General features: G+C 43.3%; 1 protein-coding gene across 2 annotated transcripts in view; it reads left to right on the top strand.

The window, feature by feature from the left end:
• The first annotated feature begins 6,524 nt into the window (after window positions 1-6,524).
• The window catches only part of RAC2 (Rac family small GTPase 2), a 107,672-nt gene continuing 91,421 nt past the window's right edge, over window positions 6,525-22,775 (top strand). The window contains exon 1 of one of the 2 annotated variants that reach the window (XM_077277261.1): window positions 6,525-6,683. In XM_077277261.1, the coding sequence (XP_077133376.1) occupies window positions 6,649-6,683 (35 nt within the window). In that variant the 5' untranslated portion in view covers window positions 6,525-6,648. The remainder of the gene's footprint in view (window positions 6,684-22,775) is intronic. The other variant, XM_077277263.1, reaches the window with a different exon arrangement.

Below are 22,775 nucleotides of genomic sequence, written 5' to 3'. Positions count from 1 at the left end.
GGAAACGAACTGGGATCCTCTGTCTGACACAATATTCTCAGGGATGCCGTGCAAACGAACCACGTTCTGGAAAAACACAGGAACCAGATCGGAAGAGGAAGGCAGCTTAGGCAAAGGAACCAAATGGACCATCTTGGAGAAGCGATCACATATCACCCAGATAACGGACATGCCCTGAGATAGCGGAAGATCAGAAATGAAATCCATGGAGATATGTGTCCAAGGTCTCTTCGGGACAGGCAAGGGCAAGAGCAAACCGCTGGCACGAGAACAGCAAGGCTTAGCTCGAGCACAAGTCCCACAGGACTGCACAAATGACCGCACATCCCTTGACAAGGAAGGCCACCAAAAGGACCTGGCCACCAGATCTCTGGTGCCAAAAATTCCCGGGTGACCTGCCAACACCGAGGAATGAACCTCGGAAATGACTCTGCTGGTCCACTTATCCGGGACAAACAGTCTGTCAGGTGGACAAGACTCAGGCCTATCAGCCTGAAATCTCTGCAACACACGTCGCAGATCCGGAGAAATAGCTGACAAGATAACTCCATCTTTAAGAATACCAACAGGATCAGCGACTCCAGGAGCATCAGGCACAAAGCTCCTAGAAAGAGCATCGGCCTTCACATTCTTTGAACCTGGTAAATACGAGACAACAAAATCAAAGCGGGAGAAAAACAATGACCAGCGGGCCTGTCTCGGATTAAGGCGTTTAGCAGACTCGAGATACATCAGATTTTTGTGATCAGTCAAGACCACCACACGATGCTTAGCACCCTCGAGCCAATGACGCCACTCCTCAAATGCCCATTTCATGGCTAACAACTCCCGATTGCCCACATCATAATTTCGCTCGGCAGGCGAAAACTTCCTAGAGAAAAAGGCACAAGGTTTCATAACAGAGCAACCAGGGCCTCTCTGCGACAAAACGGCCCCTGCCCCAATCTCCGAAGCATCCACCTCAACCTGAAAGGGAAGTGAGACGTCAGGCTGGCACAAAACAGGCGCCGAAGTAAACCGGCGTTTCAACTCCTGGAAAGCCTCCACGGCAGCAGGAGCCCAGTTAGCTACATCAGAGCCCTTCTTGGTCATATCCGTCAAAGGTTTCACAATGCTAGAAAAATTAGCGATAAAACGACGGTAGAAGTTAGCGAAGCCCAAGAACTTCTGAAGACTCTTAACTGACGAGGGCTGAGTCCAATCAAGAATAGCTCGGACCTTGACTGGGTCCATCTCCACAGCAGAAGGGGAAAAAATGAACCCCAAAAAGGGAACCTTCTGTACACCAAAGAGACACTTTGAGCCCTTGACAAACAAAGAATTTTCACGCAAAATTTTAAAGACCAACCTGACCTGCTCCACATGCGAATCCCAATTATCAGAAAAAACCAAAATATCATCCAGATAAACAATCAAAAATGTATCCAGATACTTCCGGAAAATGTCATGCATAAAGGACTGAAAAACTGAAGGGGCATTAGAGAGCCCAAAAGGCATCACCAAGTACTCAAAATGACCTTCGGGCGTATTGAATGCGGTTTTCCATTCATCACCTTGCTTAATGCGCACAAGGTTGTACGCACCACGAAGGTCTATCTTGGTGAACCACTTGGCACCCTTAATCCGGGCAAACAAGTCAGACAACAGCGGTAAAGGATACTGAAATTTGACAGTGATCTTATTTAAAAGCCGATAATCAATACAAGGTCTCAAAGATCCGTCCTTTTTTGCCACAAAAAAGAATCCCGCACCAAGAGGGGAAGAAGACGGACGAATATGTCCTTTCTCCAGAGACTCCTTGATATATGAACGCATAGCGGTATGTTCAGGTACCGACAGATTAAACAGTCTTCCCTTAGGAAATTTACTGCCTGGGATCAAATCTATAGCACAGTCACAGTCCCTATGAGGAGGCAGTGCACTGGACTCAGACTCACTGAAGACATCCTGATAATCAGACAAATACTCCGGAACTTCCGAAGGCGTAGAAGAAGCAATAGACACAGGCAGGGAATCCCCATGAATACCACGACAGCCCCAACTTGAGACTGACATAGCCTTCCAGTCCAGGACTGGATTATGGGTCTGTAACCATGGCAGCCCTAAAACAACCAAATCATGCATTTTATGTAAAACCAGGAAACGTATCACCTCGCGGTGTTCAGGAGTCATGCACATGGTAACCTGTGTCCAATACTGCGGTTTATTTGCTGCCAATGGTGTAGCATCAATACCCCTAAGAGGAATAGGATTTTCTAATGGTTCAAGAGTAAAACCACAGCGCTTAGCAAATGAGAGATCCATGAGACTCAGGGCAGCACCTGAATCTACAAACGCCATGACAGGATAAGATGACAGTGAGCAAATCAAAGTTACAGACAGAATAAATTTAGGTTGCAAATTACCAACGGTGACAGGACTAACAACCTTAGCTATACGTTTAGAGCATGCTGAGATAACATGTGTAGAATCACCACAGTAGTAGCACAAGCCATTCCGGCGTCTATGAATTTTCCGCTCATTTCTAGTCAGGATTCTATCACATTGCATTAAATCAGGTGTCTGTTCAGACAACACCATGAGGGAATTTGCGGTTTTTCTATCACATTGCACCGAATTAGGTGTCTGTTCAGACAACACCATGAGGGAATTTGCGGTTTTGCGCTCCCGCAACCGCCGGTCAATTTGAATAGCCAGTGCCATAGTATCATTCAGACCTGTGGGAATGGGAAAACCCACCATAACATTCTTAATGGCTTCAGAAAGGCCATTTCTAAAATTAGCGGCCAGTGCACACTCGTTCCAATGTGTCAGCACGGACCATTTCCGAAATTTTTGGCAATACACTTCAGCCTCGTCCTGCCCCTGAGACATAGCCAGCAAGGCATTTTCTGCCTGAATCTCAAGATTGGGTTCCTCATAAAGTAAACCGAGCGCCAGAAAAAACGCATCAAGATCAGCCAATGCCGGATCTCCTGGCGCCAGCGAAAAAGCCCAATCCTGAGGGTCGCCCCGTAAGAACGAAATCACAATTTTTACTTGCTGAGCAGAATCTCCAGATGAACAGGGTCTCAGGGACAAAAACAATTTACAATTATTCACGAAATTCCTAAACTTAAACCTGTCTCCGGAAAACAGTTCAGGAATCGGTATTTTAGGTTCTGACCTAGGATTTCTGATAACATAGTCTTGTATGCCCTGCACACGAGTAGCCAGCTGGTCCACACTTGTAATCAAGGTCTGGACATTCATGTCTGCAGCAAGCATAGCCACTCTGAGGTAAAGGGGAAGAAGAAAAAAAAAAACTCAGAATCTTCTTTCTTATAATCCCTCTTCTGCAATGCATTAAACATTTAATACTGGCCTGGCAAACTGTTATGACCCCAATGGCGAGGGTCTCAGAGGAACGTGGAAGTCTGCAGAATACAAAAATCCAGCTCATAGGGCAGTGGTAACTGGGTTGACCATATATCTACTCCTAACGCCAACACTAGAAGTAGCCGGGGATCATTCCTACGTTGATTCTAGATGACACGCGCCAGCCGGAGAATCTAGCTACCCCTAGTAGAGGAAAACAAAGACCTTTCTTGCCTCCAGAGAAGGGGACCCCAAAGCTGGATAGAAGCCCCCCACAAATAATGACGGTGAGGTAAGAGGAAATGACAAACACAGAAATGGACCAGGTTTAGCACAGAGAGGCCCGCTTACTGATAGCAGAATAAAGAAAGGTAACTTATATGGTCAACAAAAACCCTATCAAAATCCACACTGGAAATTCAAGAACCCCCGAACCGTCTAACGGTCCGGGGGGAGAACACCAGTCCCCTAGAGCTTCCAGCAAAGGTCAGGATATAGATTTGGAACAAGCTGGACAAAAATACAAAACCAAAACAAATAGCAAAAAGCAAAAGGCAGACTTAGCTGATATAACTGGAACCAGGATCAGTAGACAAGAGCACAGCAGACTAGCTCTGATAACTACGTTGCCAGGCATTGAACTGAAGGTCCAGGGAGCTTATATAGCAACACCCCTAACTAACGACCCAGGTGCGGATAAAAGGAATGACAGAAAAACCAGAGTCAAAAAACTAGTAACCACTAGAGGGAGCAAAAAGCAAATTCACAACAGGCATGCTCCTGATGAGGGAGCGGATGGTCTCCTGAGGGATCTCCTCCCAGACCTGGACTAAATCATCCACCAACTCTTGGACAGTCCGTGGTGCAACGTGACGTTGGTGGATGGTGCGAGACATGATGTCCCAGATGTGTTCAATCAGATTCAGGTGTGGGGAACGGGCGGGCCAGTCCATAGCTTCAATGTCTTCATCTTGCAGGAACTGCTGACACGCTCCAGACACATGAGGTCTGGCATTGTCCTGCATTAGGGGGAACCCAGGGCCAACCGCACCAGCATATAGTCTCACAAGGAGTCTAAGGATCTCATCTCGGTACCTAATGGCAGTCAGGCTACCTCTGGCGAGCACATGGAGGGCTGTGCAGCCCTCCAAAGAAATGCCACCCCACACCATTACTGACCCTCTGCCAAACCGGTCATGCTGAAGGTTGTTGCTGGCAGCAGATCCCTCTCCACGGCATCTCCAGACTCTGTCACATCTGTCACATGTGCTCAGTGTGCACCTGCTTTCATCTGTGAAGAGCACAGAGCGCCAGTGGTGATTTTGCCAATCCTGGTGTTCTGTGGCAAATGCCAAGCATCCTGCACAGTGTTGGGCTGTGAGCACAACCCCCATCTGTGGACTTTGGGCACTTAGACCATCCTCATGGAGTTGGTTTCTAACTGTTTGTGCAGACACATGCACATTTATGGCCTGCTGGAGGTCATTTTGCAAGGCTCTGGCAGTGTTTCTCCTGTTCCTCCTTACACAAAGGCTGAGGTAGTGGTCCTGCTGCTGGGTTGTTGCCCTCCTTTGGCCCCCTCCACATCTCCTGGTGTACTGGCCTGTCTCCTGGTAGCGCCTACAGCCTCTGGACACTGCTTCTTGCCACAGCTTGCATTCATATGCCATTCTGGATGAGCTGCACTACCTGAGCCACTTGTGTGGGTTGTAGAGTCCGTCTCATGCTACCATGAGTGTGAAAGCACAACCAACATTCAAAAGTGACCAAAACATCAGCCAGAAAGCATTGGTACTGAGATGTGGTCTGTGGTCCCCACCTGCAGAACCACTCCTTTATTGAGTGTGTCTTGATAATTGCCAATAATTTCCATCTGTTGTCTATTTCATTTCCACAACAGCATGTGAAATTGATTGTCAAACAGTGTTGCTTCCTAAGTGGACAGTTTGATTTCACAGAAGATTGATATACTTGGAGTTATATTCTGTTATTTAAGTGTTCCCTTTATTTTTTTGAGCAGTGTATAATATAACATGTATATTTATTAAGACTGGCAATTTATTGACTGGTCTTAAAGAGATTGTCCACTATTCCGACAACCACTTCTCAATCTCTATGTTTCCTGCTTGTAAAATACTAACACCTCTACTCACCTGTGGTGCTGGTGGTGTTCCGGATGTATGTGATTTGCCTGAAGGCAGAAGTGTGAAGCCAGTGCTGACTGACCCTTGGGATCCTGTGACACATCAATGTTACGCGATCCCCGGGAGAGCCAGTACTGACACAGCTGGAATAGTGCCAACACAGCAGGAATGGTGTTGACTAGGGTTGAGCGACTTTTGCTTTTTTAGGATCTCTCTCTCTCTCTCTCTCTCTCTCTCTCTCTCTCTCTCTCTCCCGTGCATATATTGTATTTGACTCCGGAAATCACTGCAGCCCAAACGGTAATATGGCTCTATGACGCCGCAGAAACCGGGCCGGAACCTATGTCATCACGCTGCCCACAATTAATTGGCTGAAAAAATGGCGGGGAAGGCATCATTCAAAACGCGACTTTGGCGCCAAGATCGCGTACCGCATGGCCGACCCCACGCTGGGATCGGATCGGGTTTCATGAGACGCCGACTTTGCCAAAAGTCGGCGACTTATGAAAATGACCGATCCGTTTCGCTCAACCCTATTGTTGACACAGCTGGAATGGTACCGACACAGCTGGAATGGTGCCGACACAGCTGGAATGGTGTTGATGAAAGTTATTATTTTACAAGATGGAAACATAGAGATTGAGAAGGCATTGTCCAAGTAGTAGACAACCACGTTAATAGCAAGCCTACTGGAATAAGATACACATCTCACATTGGCACATCTCTGGCCTTCAGAGCATCATAACTTTAAGTCAATACGGGCACATGACTTTTATGCTAATTGCTAATGTAAATTCGAATACATTTACCCTTTTACAGATGTCATGAATTGTACCCTCATTAACCAGGACAATAGATAGAAAGGGACAAGAGAAACGTGACTTTCATTGCAAGAAACCTTTTGGACGCTACTTAGATAGCCTGATAAGAGTGGAATGAAGTTGACATGACAGTTATTTGTCGGTAAAGAGCGACATTTTTTAGTTCCTGTATAGTTGGGGAAATATCTTTTCCTGTTTTACAGCATTGAGCATTTGTGGTTGCTTCTGTGTAGACATCCTCCTCCTCCTCTCTCTATCTTGTAAGTTCCTTTTTTTTTTGTTCAGTGGCAAGTGCACAGAACACAAGATCACGTCTCTAACTAGCCATGCAGGCCATAAAGTGCGTCGTGGTGGGAGATGGGTAAGTACAAAAATATTCGTTGTATCTCTACTGGGATAGAAGTGGTGGAAGACATATAATGAAAAACTGAGCACTTCATGGAAACTTGAATTTGTAGAATTAGCCCTTATGCTATACAACCTACTTCCTGTATATGTGGTTGTGACTTTCATGTACGTCTGCTCTTTATGAGAATACTCATATTTTTTATATGAGCAGTCCCTCTGATTTAGAGTATTTTTTTAATCAAAAATGTAATTGCATGAACATCAATTCTGTAATAGATTAAAAAAGATTAATGTGCAGCGTGTCCATATTAGAGTAGCCTATACTACATGCCCTATTCGTAGATTGCAGACTACTGTAAGTATCAACCAGATGACGGAAACATGTTTTTGAGAATTTATCCTTTATTAGGGTAATTTCTAGATTTTGTTAACAACGAAGGGTGTTTTAGGTTTGGTGAATAATTGCAAATAAAAAGACAGATCCGGCCTCAGCTGTGAATGTGACCTAAGGGTGGAGGTGGTGCACATCTATAATAGCTTGAGTGTACCTGGAACCAAATTCTGCACACGTTCTCCTAATGTCATTCTCTGTTTCCAAACAAATCTTCACTAATTCACGCTGCACTCACAATAATGACGACATGTGGAATTACAGACACACATTCATCACCTAGTTATTAAATCCTGGGCTGGAGGCCATTGTTTCATTTACTGCCAATGTGATTTGGCAACTTGCATGCCACTTATACCTACAGTTTAAATAACAACCTAGAAAAAATCCCTTTTTTCTTCCTTGTGGTCAATAATGACTAAAACCTTTTGTTTGTACTTGGTTTCCTTCCTCATAGCATGCATTTACACAAACTAGTTTACTTAATGGGGTCGCCCAGTTCTTTTTTGTTTCTAAAAAAAAGTCTCAACATGGTGTACACATTAAAAGATGTATACTCACCTACCTATTCCCCATTATTCACCCATCTGTAGCATTGCCCATGTCCCCTGCCAATCTCCATGATTCATCTTCCAGTGGTGACAAAATCGATTGCAGCAACCAATCTCTGTCAATCTCTGAGGTAAAGGTGACCACTGAGTAACCTCTGCAGCCAATGATTGTCTGCAGGGCTCATATGTTCTTATGAGACTGACTCTAAATATTTTATGCTGGATGTACGGAAATGTGCCCACTGGTCATTGCAGTCAGCAATGCTTTATTACAGCAGTCACAAGAGGAAGCTCAGAGGCTGGCGGAGGTGTGGCAGGGGATCTGTAGGTAAGTAGATATTTATTTTTTTAGACCAAGCCCTTTAACTGCTAACATATGTAAAGATTTGCAAAGCCAATATGTAGCTTGCACAATATGTATCATGCATTTCTTGTAACTTTTTTTTTCCTGGTTTGGCAAGAGGATACAGCTTAGCAGAGATGCTATGTGGTTTTGTTCAAAAGGCGGCATGTCTTGAGATGCAATGCTCTGCCCCAGAATAAAGCCAATATTTTCTCGCAGAAATTTGACTCAAAGTAAGGTAATTATTAAGTGGTAAAAACAAAAGTGCCCAAAATGTGCTAAATTTATCATCCAGCATGAACTACTATGAAAAACTGGGCTAATTTTCAGACTGTGTAGGCTAAAGCTTACACTGTCTAAAAATTATTTTGTTTTAGTAAGTTTGCCCTGTTAGGTTCACACTAGCTTCAAGGCTTCAGTTGAATGTATTTTTACTCAGATGCTGGTGAACTCATGGTCAACACAAAGGACTTTAATGTCGTCAAAATTAAGCGATGGTCAGGGAACCACCACGGTGCAGAGAGACTACCGTACACAAGATGAGGTGCAAACAACAAAGGGTAAATTTATTGGAAGGCAAGGAATGAAGTGGAAGAGGAAGGTGCAAACAGGGGTATGAAATGGCAAAAGATAATTTACAAGATTTGCATTCTTTAGCTGGGCTGTCAAATAGCACTGTGCTCCAATATTACAGAATCAATATACGTACACAAGCAAATGCAAACAATAAATAAAGAATGATGCTACTCTACGTATAGCCTCCCTGGCCTCTCTAAGCAGGCCACACAACTGCTGTTTTTTGTCTGTTGAAGCCTACACTAGGCCCTGATGTGTGCACAAAACAGGAACAAACAAACAGTGATGTTGGGGACTCAGGTCCAGTCCCGGGGGGCCCCAACAGTCTAGTACGGTGGTGCGCATGGCTCTCTGCCAGCTCCGTGAAACGTGGTCTCCTCCTTGCTTCTGGGTCCGGGAGATGCTCCTGGAAACTGTAAATCCCTTTCTCAGTATCTTCGTGGCTTCTCAAACTAGCACAGGACAGCCATCCTTACTGCAACCGAAGAGTCTGTGCAATTTCACGAGTCCACTCCATCCCAGGCTGTGGGTCCTCTTTCACAGCTACAAGCACAGACGTTCTCTGCAGCAGCTTTTGCTCACACACTTTAAAGGCTCAACCCCTCCCCTCAGCACAGGGCAGTTCATTCAAACAGTCTATTGCAGGGGGGAGCAGAACATTCCATCACACCAGACAAGGAGGTGTTGTATCTTAAAGTGGCAGCGTGTTCCTTACTGTCCATAACAGCACCACCACCCTACAAAAATAAAGAAAGAGAGAGGGACATAAAGAGAAAGAGAGAAGGAGAGAAATGAGGGTGAGGAAGAGAGAGAATGTAAATGTGCCTGGGGTGGTAGCCGTGGGTGAGTGCCATGGATTTGACACCCTGGCACGTTACAGAATAAACGAGAATTCTGGATGTGTGTGTATTCTGGCATTGTTGCTTCAGACCAGTCCCGTTTCACTCCTCACCAAGTCCATTAAACTACAAGACAAGGACACCAGGTGCGTTCATAAAAACAATGCACTCTTTAATTGGCAACACACTTAAGCACACAAGGTAGCAGGCAGTACACTCTACAACTTCTTATGTCTCATACAGAGGTAGGTTCTTATAGGTTTCGGCGATTACATTTTACATGTAGATGGTAAACAAGCAGAGCAAATGAGGTACATTTCCATCTTACCATCTCCGTCTTATCTCCAGATATCCTACATCCCCGGCATACCCACTAACCACCAATGCTCTACTTGGGACGTTGCTTTCTGTATATTACTATATAGCTATATAACCCAATCCAACAAATATTCCACTTGATTACTCCACGACACTTTTTCTCCAGGCACAGGAACTCCAAATTTGGTTACATGAAACCATTTCCTCTTCTTCTGCAGCAGTCGGCAGACTGATGAAGGTCCATGAAAGACCAAAACGTTTATACAGACTGCAAAATAAAATTTTCTGAACAAAGATCTATTAAGTTGAGTGCCAAGTTTTATTATTACTATTTGTGGCTTGGGTAACCCACTTTAGCACCTTCACAGTAGTGCCACGGAATATTCTATATTTAACTTCTTTTGAGTCCTGACTGGTCTCCAGCCTTTAGATAGGGGGCTCCTCAAACTTGACCCCTCAAAATATCGCACTGGACCAACTGAGTAACTGTATCTGCCCAGAAGGCACCTTGGTCACTTCTCAGGAGTCTCCTGGAATCTCTCCATCTTCTTCCAGACTACTCTCAGGTAGAACCAAGCCACTTCAAGTTGAAGTCATCACTGGAACTATGTGCACAGCTGCATCAGGCTCCCCCAGGGAAGTCAAGGCCAAAAGTCCTTCCTGGATCTTCTCTAACATCTTCCTCTCCTTGGCAGACCACTGCTCAGCACTTCTGAGGAATTTACTGCAGCTTCTTTGGGTTGAAAATTGGTCACAATGCAATAGTTACCAGCCTGTGTCTGTCCTTACTGGACGGGATGGCGTTGAGGCTTGCATACCCCCTGCAGTGGGCTTCCCCTCTTCTTAGTTCTCTGGAGTGATCACGTACTCTCCAGTTCCTTGAGAGGTGAACTCTTAGTGTCTATTTTCAGGCTGAACAACAATAACTGGTGATGGTGGCATCTCCGAAACTACTTGATTGTGATAATCAGGCTCCCAGGACAGACAAAATACTCCAAATCCCTGCCAGTACTCATCCACTGCATACTGGTCTCCATATTGTCTCTCACCGCTCATGTCCTCTGTCTCTGTCAGAGGATCCGCCATTGTCTTCCAGCCGTTTTTCTGCGAACACGAGGGACACTGTTTTCTCTCTGGCTCCTAGCAGATTAATGGCGCCAGCCTTCTCTTCACTGAGCACCTCATGTCACTCTTCTGCCTTTTTCTAGGGCTGGCCTTTTGATGCCACCACTGCAAGGAAATTAACACTTGTTACCACAAGAAAACATATTTCACCCTTTTACATTAAACTCATTGTTGCCTTCAAGATAGGGTGTATGAAAGCTCCAATATCTAATTTAGAAGAAGGAGAGGCATAGGGAGAGAAAGACAGTGAGACAGGAGAAAAAGGTACAGAGGGAGAGTGAGTGATAGAAAAAGAGAGAGAGGGATGGAGAGAGGAAGAGAGAGTGAGAAGAGTGTGAGAGGGAGAGAACATAAGAGAGAGAGGGAAGGAGGGATAGAGTAAGAGAGGAGAGAGTGGGAGAGAGTGGAGACAGAGAGGGAGAGAAAGAATGGATGAGAGAGAGAGGTGGGGGAGCTAGAGGGAGGGAGAGAGAGAAAAAGGGAAATAGAGTAAGAGGTTGGCAGAAAGTGAGAAGGGGAGAGAGTGAGAGAGTGAGAAGGGGACCGAAAGACAAGGAGAGAAAGAGATACAGAGTGAAAGAGAGAAAGGGAAAAAGGGAAAGTAAGAGGCAGAGAGAGGCAGAGAGAGGGAGATTGAAAGAGGGAGAGAAAGAAAGAGGGGGCTAGAGAGAGAAAGAGAGAAAGAGGGGGAGAAATGGAGATGAAGATACGAGATATGGCAGTTCTCACTTGACTTACACTAGACTTACACTAGAAGGGTTTTCTGCAAAAATGTATAATTTGATAAAGGAGAAATTAACTAATAAAATGAGCATCAGCAATAGAGGTCACATAACAGCACTTCTCATTTTGGGATCATGGTGCCAATCATCCTCATCATCGTCATCATCATTTACAAGGTCTGTGACATTACTATGATTGGCATATTACTTATTATGACCCAGCAGCAAGAAAAGGTACATTATTGAAAATGCTGGAAAAAAAAAGCGAATTACACCAAAGCACCACGCCTGGGCCAAGAGGGGAAGTGGTGCTGACAATCATTCATTTTGTGACAATTATTATCAGCAGTGAAGTTTTATTTGACATATGAATGCATGTTATAAAGTGGTCAAATACAGTATAATTTTTTTTTTCCAAGGCAATAAAATCAATGTACGGAATACAAGATATATGCTTTAAGTGACATAGTCTGGACTTCATAAATGGAGGCTGTGAATATACCGTAATATGTATTCGATGTTTGGAGCTACTTCATTTTAGGTCTATCTAATTTTTTACAATTTGCATTTTATACACCCAGGTGAATCTGTCAGCACTTTTAAAAGCATAGACATTTTCCGTTTTAGCTTACACCTGGTGGGAGACACGACATTACATTGCAATACCGATACATTACTTACATCTAAAATAGTGGTAAACAAGCGAAAAACTTATGAGCATACTCAATGTATAAAATGTGGACAACATAAAACCAAAAGAAAAATAGTTAAATACAGTATATTGAAAACAGACAAATCCGTTGAGTACAACCTTTCTGAAGCAATAATACATCATACATGCCCTTGGGTCCTTGTAAAGTCCGTTAGAAAAATAAGTCAATTGCCATTTATTTCTACGTAGTGACCAAACATATTGTACCTGGGATCATTTCTGGTTTATTTTATGAAACTGACCAAGCTCAAATTTCTAACCTCAATGTAAGGCCACGTTCACACATTCAGTATTTGGTCAGAATTTTACCTCAGTATTTGTAAGCCAATATCAGGAGTGGAACAATCAGAGGAAAAATATAATAGAAGGACATCACCACTTCTGTTTGTTTCACCCACTCCTGCTGGTTTTGGCTAATATAAAATACTGACCAAATAGCGAACATGTGAATGTGGCCTAAGAAAGACCTTCCATCCTATTTATTAGCCCAATTCCGACATTGGGCGTAATAATACGCCCACGTCGGACTCCCTCAGCGCCGGCGCCTGCACCTTTCAGGCACATGTCAGCTGATCTATACAGCTGACATGTGCTTGCAACAGCCGTGGGTGGAATAGCGATCCACCCACGGCTGTTAACTAGTTAAATGCTGCTGTCAATTTCGGACAGCGGCATTTAACTTGCGCTTACCAGAATCAAGCCCTTTATCCCACCCATTGGTGACCCCATCACATGATAGCGGGTCACCAATGGGTCGGCATGACAACCACAGGTCTCCAGCAGACCTATATGGTTGTCATAACCAGATTGCTATGAGCGCAGCCCGGTGATCAGCACTCATAGAAAGTGAGCATTTCTGCTACACACAGGTGATCTGATCATCGCCTGTGTGTAGCAGAGGCGATCAAAGTAGTGCAGCTTCTAGTCTTCCATGGAGACTATTGAAGCATGCAAAAAGTTAAAAAAATGTTTTAAAAAATATTAAAAAAGTAAAAAGAATAAAATTTCAAATCACCCCCCTCTCGTCCCATTCAACATAAAACCATAAAAAAATACACATATTTGGTATTCCCGCGTTCAGAATCGCCCGATCTATCAATATAAAAAAAGGAATTAACCCGATAGCTAAATGACGTAACGAGAAAAAAGTAAAAACGCCAGAATTATGCTTTTTTTGGTCGCCACAACATTGCAATAAAATGCAATAACGGGAGATCAAAAGATCGTATCTGCACCAAAATGGTATCAATAAAAACATCAGCTCGGCATGCAAAAAATAAGACCTCACCCAACTCCAGATCACAAAAACTGGAGACCCTACATGTGTTGGAAAATAGCACTTTTTCTTTTTTTTTTTTTAAACAAACATTGGAATTTTTTTTCACCACTTAGATAAACAAGAACCTAGACATGTTTGGTGTCTATGAACTCGTAATGACCTGGAGAATCATAATGGCAGGTCAGTTTTAGCATTTAGTGAACATGGTAAAAAGAAAACTGTGGAATTGCACTTTTTTTTGCAATATTACCACACTTGAAATTTTTTCCCATTTTCCAGTACAATGATATGACACCAATGGTGTCTTTCAAAAGTACTACTTGTCCTGCAAAAAAACAAGCCATCACTTGGCCATATTGACCAAAAAATAAAAACGTTATGGCTCTGGGAAGAAGGGGAGCAAAAAACGAAAACACAGAAAACTGAAATACCCTTGATCGTTAAGGGGTTAAAGAAAGTCTGTCACCAGGTGGCTTGCAGACAGTTTTTGTTGTTATTTTATTTCTGCTGCTCGCCCTAAGTATTCCTCTTTAGTTTTATTTTTATATACCTTATACCTTTATCTTTATATACCTTATACGCACTCTGTTATATACTTTTTCTCTAAATGTCGTATTGGAGATGTTACAGGTGGTGTTACAGGTTATTTATAGAGGGAAAATTACATAAAAATCACAGGTTTTATCTCTAACATAAAATTTGCTTTTGCAGCTGCTTCCTGACATTGAGTACTGCTCCTTAGCTTACTTGTAATTAGAAGGCCCAGGATCTTGTCTTGTTCAGTTACTTCTAGTTTGATTACATTTGATATACATACAGTAATAACCTGATGGGGCTTAGATCGAATACATTTACCAACATTACATTTTATCTGCAATGTTTTTGCCCATGTTATCAGCTTATTTAGGTCGGTCAGGGATGAGAATCCAAACAAGTGTCTAAAGAAGTTGTCCCAACTGATCAGTGCAGGTCCTGATTATGAAACCCTCAGCAATCCAAGGGGCTCAATTAGAAAAGTGACCAGAAGTGTCATGTCTGGCTTCTGCGATGATATCTTTTACCACATACAGTATATTTTTCCAGAGTAGTTCCTGTTTTACTGTTGATCTTTCAAAAAAGACTTCTCTTTTGTTTCACCTTTTATCTCTGACAAATATTTTTTTTAGGTGTCCAACTGGTTGACATTAATGCGTCAGAACATTGACCATAAATAACAGTAAACTTTTTACTACTCATGATCCTTGCTACCAAGATAGCAGAAATAGTAGGGGTGATGGTGCCTACCAACTAAGTAAAAGTTTCTTCGGCACAATTAACAGTTAGCACAGATGATTGAGGACAGATAGTAATGTAATGTGCATGAAACTGTGATGGGGGTCATGGTGGCATTGTGAGCAGGTGACCGGAGGCAATGCACAGACTAGCATGAGGCAGAACTATTTATTACTTCTGGTATGGTGGGATTTTGTGGAACTGTGGAAGCAGTGAGGGCTCGCACTCATCAGCGTAAATAAATTGGTCCAATGATGTTCCTGAAAAGTAGGACAAGTGTCCTGCGTGTACAATGCAATTTTTATCAAGTAGCATCCATACGACATTCGTATGACATGCATATGCAATCCGTATGCAATGCGTTTTTAACATTAGCTTTTACATGAAGTAATTCTCTATCTCAGACCTGGACAAAGTGCGGCCCGCGGGCCACATACGGGCCTCTGGCTGCTCCAGTCCAACCGAGGGGCTGAAAACAGTGACCCACGGGCCACACCGTGCACGCCGGCCCGCTGTCTGCGCCAGCTCGCTATCTCTGCAGTCAGTCTCCATCCACGCTGACTACAATGATGGAGGAGGGGGTCTCCGGATCTTTCCTCCACCAATCAGGTTGTGAAACAGCTGATGCGATGACGTCATGTCTTCACGCCAGCTGTGTACTGTGGAGAGTCAGCGCACCGTAGAAAGAAGCAGAGCAGAGCACCGTGGGAACGGGAGAAAGGTGAGTATGTGGTGGTTTTTTTAATTTATTTATGTATATGGGATGTTTGGCTGCACACGGGGAGGCTAGGGGGTCTTATCATGGACATGGGGATGCTATGTTGTCTTAAAAATCAGAGGCTATGGGGGTCTTACCATGGAGGGTAGGCTATGGGGGTCTTAACATGAACATGGGGAGGCTGTGTGGTGCTCATATGGTGGCCATGGGAGGTTGTGTGGTGCTCATATGGTGGCCATGGTGAGGCTGTCTGGTGCTCATATGGTGGCCATGGGGAGGCTGTGTGGGATTCATATGGTGGCCATGGGGAGGCTGTGTGGGGCTCAAATGGTGGCCATGGAGAGATTGTGGGGCTCATGTGGTGGCCATGGGGAGGCTGTGTGGGGCTCATATTGTGGCCATGGGGAGGCTGTGTGGGGCTCATATGGTAGCCATGGGGATGCTGTGTGGGGCTCATATGGTGGCCATGGGGAGGCTGTGTGGAGCTCATATAGTGGCTATGGGGACGCTGTGTGGGCCTCAGATGCCAGACATGGGGACGCTGTGTGGACCTCAGATGCTGGACATGGGGATGTTGTGTGGGCCTCAGGTGCTGGCCCTTGGGAGACTGTGTGGGCCTCAGTCGCTGGCCCTGGGGAGGCTGTGTGGGTTTCAGGTGCTGGCCCTGGGGAGGCTGAGTGGACCTCAGGTGCTGCCCCTGAGGAGGCTATGTGGGCCTCAGGTGCTGTCCCTGGGGAGGCTGTGTGGGCCTCATTCGATATATTAAAGGGACTGTGTTCGGGTTCAAATTATATATAGGGGGATGTCTGCATAGTTAATTCTGCTCAATATTAAGTGATATAATTAATTTTAATAAAATTATTAATATAATAATTATAATTAATATGTTGATATTAAGAGCCCAATTAATTTCAGCCTATTGGTTCGGCCCGCTACAACAGTCATGGTCTCTCATGTGGCTCTTCAGGAAAATTAATTGCCCACCACTGCTGTACCTCTTTTCAAGCTAGTTTTCTAAGTAAGAAAATAATCTTAAATACAGATATAGATAGATAGTTAGATTAAAAAAAAGTCAGTGACTTAATTAATTAGTGCACTGCATGTGTAGTTTAATGTACATATTTTTAGCAAAAAAGTAAATAAATAAAAGCAAAAAAATAGTGTGAGGTTACCATAATTTTCTTAACCAGCAGAGGGAAAGCAGACAGCTGGGGACTGGTGTTATTATTCTGGGTAAGGGGCCACTATCCATGGATCTTCACAGCTGTCTGCATAGCCTTTACTGGTTATTAAAAAGGGGGTACCCCAAAAAATGATCTGGGGTCCCCCCTAAATTTAATAACTAGCAAAGGTTAAACAGACATCTCTGGGCTGATATTAATAGGCTGGGAAGGGGTTATGGATATTGGCACCCTTCCAGAGTGGTAGCATTAGCCCTCAGCTGCCCCAGAAATGGGGCATCCATTAGATGCTTAAATTCTTGCATTTAACCTCGGCTGTTACCATTTTCCCTGGTGGGTTAACAAGTGGGGTAATGGTTTGGGGGTTGATGTCAGCTGTTTGATGTTCACTGGCATCAAGCCCTGGGTTTAGTCATGGAAGGTCATCAATAAGACACCCCCATGAGTTTAAATTAAAAAAACACACAAAGAGCAAAATCCTTTATTTGAGCAATACACTCCCTGACCCTCATTTACCCAATTATTAACATCCAAATAGAAATAAAAAAGCAAAGTAATCCTTACCTGTACACAGATAATCCATACTGATGATATCCCACAACGATCTCCAGATCTTTTACATCAGGTTGGAGGGTTGAGCGGTTGCATGAGTATGCTACAGCTCAGCATGCCACCCGGAACTCACTGGCAGTAGCATGAGGATGCTCCTGCAGTTATGAGCGGTGACATCAATAAGGTGACCGGATTTAGTTGGCTATGAACTGCTACAACCTTACCAACGTCACCATTCATAGCATTAGAAATTTACTCCTACCTCCTCTTGGCACAATGGCCCTAGAGGGCACTGCCAGGTATTCCTGCTGAGCCACAAGTCATTCTAACAAAGTTGATCAAAGAATGCTGAGCTTCCTTTACCCCAACCGACCCCCACCTGTTGTCCTAACCTAGGCCAACCCCTGTACAATACGTTGGTGTAGGAAGGTACAGCCTGTCTTACTCGTGGTTTCCTCATTTCACCATAAGCTTCCTCCGTCGGTCGAAGTCTCCTCTTGGATCTTTGGTGCTAGAACACAGCGGGTGTCTCCTAGGCCTAGGGGAAAGATGGCTGGGCTTTGGCTCTCGGCTGGTGTCTATCCTCTGGAACTTGACCGGCGTAGATTGGGGGTTCGGGCCTTTACCACCGCAGTCTGGGTTCTGGGTTTTGACAGGCATCGGTCTGGTCCTCGTATCTTGACCGGCGTAGTCAGGTCTTTAGATCTCACTGGGCATTGTCTTGGCTCCTTCTGTCAGCGGCCAGTACTCTGGAGATGCATATGCTTTGCTGGAGCCTATAACACAGGCTCCAGCGTCATCTCTGGCTCACGTCCACACCGCTTCTTTCCTTGGCGCCAACTCTCTCTGCGGTTTGGCGTGCAGGACCTTTATATAAGACAACTTCATGATCCAAAGCACGTGACCAGGTTCCACATGTAAACTTGTCACATCCTGAAACTTTTCTGATGTCAGTTGGTTCCTCATGGCTCCATCTAGCCAGTAGGTGTTGGCCTTCCTTTACTAATGCCCCCATCACGCTGAGGCTCCTCAGGGGTACCATTGCCTCTTGTTAAGCTGTATAGCTTAATGCAATGGTTGTGCTCCTCACAAATTAACCACTTGTTTGGTTAATTTTCACACGTCCTTTGTAGACTAAGATAAACCTTTTCCTATATTGGTTTAAAGGGAAGTGATCATCAGAAAATGACCTGTTGATTAAATTAAGCTTTTATGTTAAATGTATTATTTTTTTTTGTAAATTTATTTTTTTTACATATCACAATCTGTATTAAGACAAAAAAAATAGAAATCTTACAATTGCCACATTGGCCACTATTTTAAAACTCATTCGTCCTTTTGTTTCAAGAAACAACACATGTACATTTCCCGACCCTATATTTTATATTGAAGTGTCTAATGAGCATGTGCAGATGTCATTGTAAAGGGAGGGAGAGCATGGTCAGCTGTTCCTTCTCTTATTGTGATTAGTGGATTCTGTGTTATCAACTGTGTACAGAGGTGTTACCAGTCATTGTAATCCAGCCTCTGATGATACTGAGCTTTCTGAAAACTCTTCTGGAAGGTACAGGAGTCTAAAAAAGCCCAAGTTCCATGGAAGGTGTAAGATTGCTATTTTTTTGTATTATTTTGCTTTTTTAATAAATATAGCGATATGAAAAGAAACAATTGCACATTTTTTTTAAAATACACCTAGCAAAAATTGAATTAAGCAATAGATCATTTTGTATAGATTGCTTCCCTTTAAGGTGCCCATACAACTTAGATAAACGTCAGCTGAATGTTCATTTGACAACTATGTCTCTTGTCTAAACAATATTTTAACTTTTGAGACTTATAAGAAGCTTTACATTCTAAAAAGACCCTAAGAACAATACCAAGGGTCGACTTGTACAAAATGACAGTTGTGGTTCTGTCTAGTATTTGTAAGTAATTTATAGACTTTGTTTAATTCAGAAGAACTTGATGGACAGAAATGTTAATATACAGCAGTGAAGGATACGAAGAACAGGTAAAACCTGCTCTACAGCGTATGCGTGAGTCATACCAGAGTTCATACCAGAGTTACTAACTAGCAACACATGCTACATTGTCTTAAGGGAAAATTGTGCATCTACAGATAAGCTAAGATTTGTATGTTTACTTGTCATTTTTACAAATTTCATAAAAACCGAACATCACAAACCACCTGTAAGCTATGTCAAAGTCAGGTCATGACCAAGGCAACATACGCCAAGCGAAACGCGCTGTGCAGTTTTGTCTCTTTCGCCCCATCTACTGTATATCGGACACCTACGTCAGAAGAATTCTTTTGAATGACTAAGACCTATACAAATCCAGTTTTCTACGAGCCAATGTACAACAAAAAAAAGAGTATTTTTTACATTTGACAGGTTAATGAGACTTTCACCTGGCGGCATTAACAGGTATAATGTTAGAGCATATGTAGGGCTCACAATTACTAAAATGCATTTAAATTTACACTTTCAAAATAATGAAAATAATAATTAATTGACACATTTGAGAGCACTTCATTATACCCATTCGTTGAGTTTAGTGTATTTTTTTGGTCAAGTTATGTTGGTAATTAAGCTAGCCACATTAGATAGTCATCTGCAGAACACTTTATGAGAATCATCTCGTAGCAGTCTATCTTCGCACTAAATAAAAGGATCAATCAATTCAAATCCAACCTCCTAATCCTTATGACCCTTGACATCTGTCTGGACACAGACAGTAGGTCCCAGACAAATTAGATGGTTGGTCAGTCCCGCTAAAATCAGTAGGTTTGGCCAACTTTTGTAATGTGCAGACCCTTTAGATAGAATACATCCATAGCTTTTCATAACGCTCTAAGAACATATCCAATGTATCCAATCCATAGAGATTACCCCTTTGCGGTAATTCTGGCGCTTAGTCTTGGCTTTTCCCGATTGCCCTGGTGGGGTTGCAATCGGGGTAAGAGCTTTTAGGATTGATGTCAGCTGTGTAATGTCAGCTGGGATCAAGCCCAGTGGTTAGTAATGGAAAGGTGTCTATCAGACGTTACTGACGTCATCGCTCGTGAGTCGTGAGACATGACCGAGAGTGACCTATGGAGCCTCGTTCTGGTCATACCTCATGAGCAATGATGTCAATAACGTCATCGCCCATGAGACATGACTTGGAGTGACCTGCGGAGCATCATTCTCAGAACGACACTCCAGATTGCAGTAGAGAATCGTTGGACGTTGTGGGAACGTCAGAGCTGCGGGGATTCTTTTTTTAGTATTAAATGGGTGAACCAGATAATATGTCAGAGAGTATGGTATTTATTATTTCTTGTGTGTATGTCTTTTTATTTTTAAATATGGGGTTAGTTTTTTGTGATAGACACCTCTCCAAACCCCTGGACTTAATGCCAGCTGACATTACCCAGCTGACATCAATCCCAAAAATTATTACTTCGATTGCCACCACTACTAGAGTAATTGGGAAGAGCCGGGGCTAAGCACCAGAATTGGTGCATTTAATTGATGTGCCATTTCTGGGCTAGTCTTATTAGGCTGGGAAGGGGAAAACATTCATGGACCTTCCCAGTGTAATATAAATGGTTTGTGTCCTGAGAAATAAGTCTGGAATGACTTGAAACTCATTGACTGAAAAACCTGAAATAAAAAATCCTTTCTCATACTTCCATTTGGATCTTCACTGCCTACCAACAGTTATATTGTTCTCACTTGCTTACATAAACTAATAATATATGTTCCTCATTCTGACCCCCATCTTGTAATAATTTCCATCATCTTGTAATATTGTCCCCCATGCTGTAATAATGTCTTCCATCCTATAATAATTTCTCTGATCCTGGCCCCTATTCTGTATTAATGTTCTGCATCCTGTTATATTGTCACCCATCCTGTAATAACGATCTCCATTCCTGGTTCCTTTCTTTAATAATGTCTCCCATCCTGCAATAATATCCCCCATCCTGTAATAATGTCCCCCTTCTTGGCTCCTTTCTTTAATAATGTCCCCATCCAGGTGCTCTTCTCCAACACATTTAAAAATAAGCCAAATGATTTTTCTCTCCCGTCCCTATTCTCACGATGAGCAGAGTCATCTTCCTGCACTGTAACTGAGACGTCATGCACCACCTGGATGGGCACGTCCACACCAGCAACTGGCCTCTAATAAGACACACATCCAGCTGAAAAAGGTTGTGTTGAAAGCATATGTTGGGAATGTTCCTTGACATTGACCTCTAACATATGCTATCATACTGTATAGCCATAGAGTGCATATATGTCAGCCATTGGCTACAACACAACCAAAAAAGTATGCTGCACAGTAGAACCCCCACTGTATGGAAAAACATAGTCAGCTGTGTTGCTGCACATCATGATGGTGCACCTATGGCATCCGTTGGGTTGAATGGTTGTGATATGAGTTAGCTTATAGCTGGCACCTGACGCTGATGGATGAGTCTAGTCGTTGCATGCAGTGGTTAGATGTAACATTCAGCCGGGGTCTGAGTTGACTCAGATCACCAAAACTTAACCTCTTAGACCACTGATGGACACAGACAGAAAAAGGTTCCTGTGCAAGAACAATATATGGACCGATTGCAGGCCAAGAGCTCCTGAAAATGCAAAATTGAACCTGTATTGGAGGTAGAAATGGGCCCCATTACCTCTTGGGCCCCAGATTGCACCAATAATATGTCTGTTCATGCCTTAGACTATACAGGATCATACAGCAGCCAACTGCAATTGAATGCCATATGGTGGGAAGGGGTTAAATAGCGATGTGCAGACGACTATTGTAACCCTGTGGAAGGGAAGATAGATGTTACTGCAGCTGCCCTGCCCCTCTTGTGAGCATATGCAGGCCATGTGTATGGAACAACCTGTTCTGCCATAGGTACTGGCCCTCCTTCACCTCTGGACAATCATTACGCTGATGAATCTGTCTTTGTTGTACGTCAAGTTGTTCACTTTTATTTCAACATACTGTATTTCTTGAGAAATATCCATCTGTGGGAAAGCTTGATAAACGTTTTCTTAAAGTGTTAATGTTACCCAGCTTTCCCAGAAAAGAAAAAAACTAAGAAAGAGAATGGTTGAGAAAAGTAGTCATTAGTGATTAACTGATCTTATGCATGCTAATGATATAGAGAAAAAACACAAAAATTGAGCTTGACTTAAGTTGGTACACATGCAGCACATAAACGCATATTCACATTGGCCGTAAAACATATAAAACCTACAAGAGAAAAAATAAGCAAAAACCCTGCTGTGACTAAGTAAAAAGCAAAAAGTGCATCTAAATAACACAGAGTTTTTAGTAATACTGTTTTTGATCAAAAATAGCATAAAAGCCATCCCACCACGACACGGTAACTCTGATCGGGACAGTCCTACTCTGTCTAATATTAAAAACCTTACCATGTGTCAACTTTGACCTCAGTGTATGAATAAGGGCAGACTAAAGGACTGGGCCCAACCAGTAGAACACCAGCATGGGGGAGCCTCATATACAATCTCC

The sequence above is a fragment of the Ranitomeya variabilis genome, chromosome 8, assembly GCF_051348905.1.
Source record: "Ranitomeya variabilis isolate aRanVar5 chromosome 8, aRanVar5.hap1, whole genome shotgun sequence".
NCBI lineage: Eukaryota > Metazoa > Chordata > Amphibia > Anura > Dendrobatidae > Ranitomeya > Ranitomeya variabilis.
Note: the sequence above shows the minus strand (reverse complement) of the source record. Positions and strands in the feature narration are given on the sequence as shown.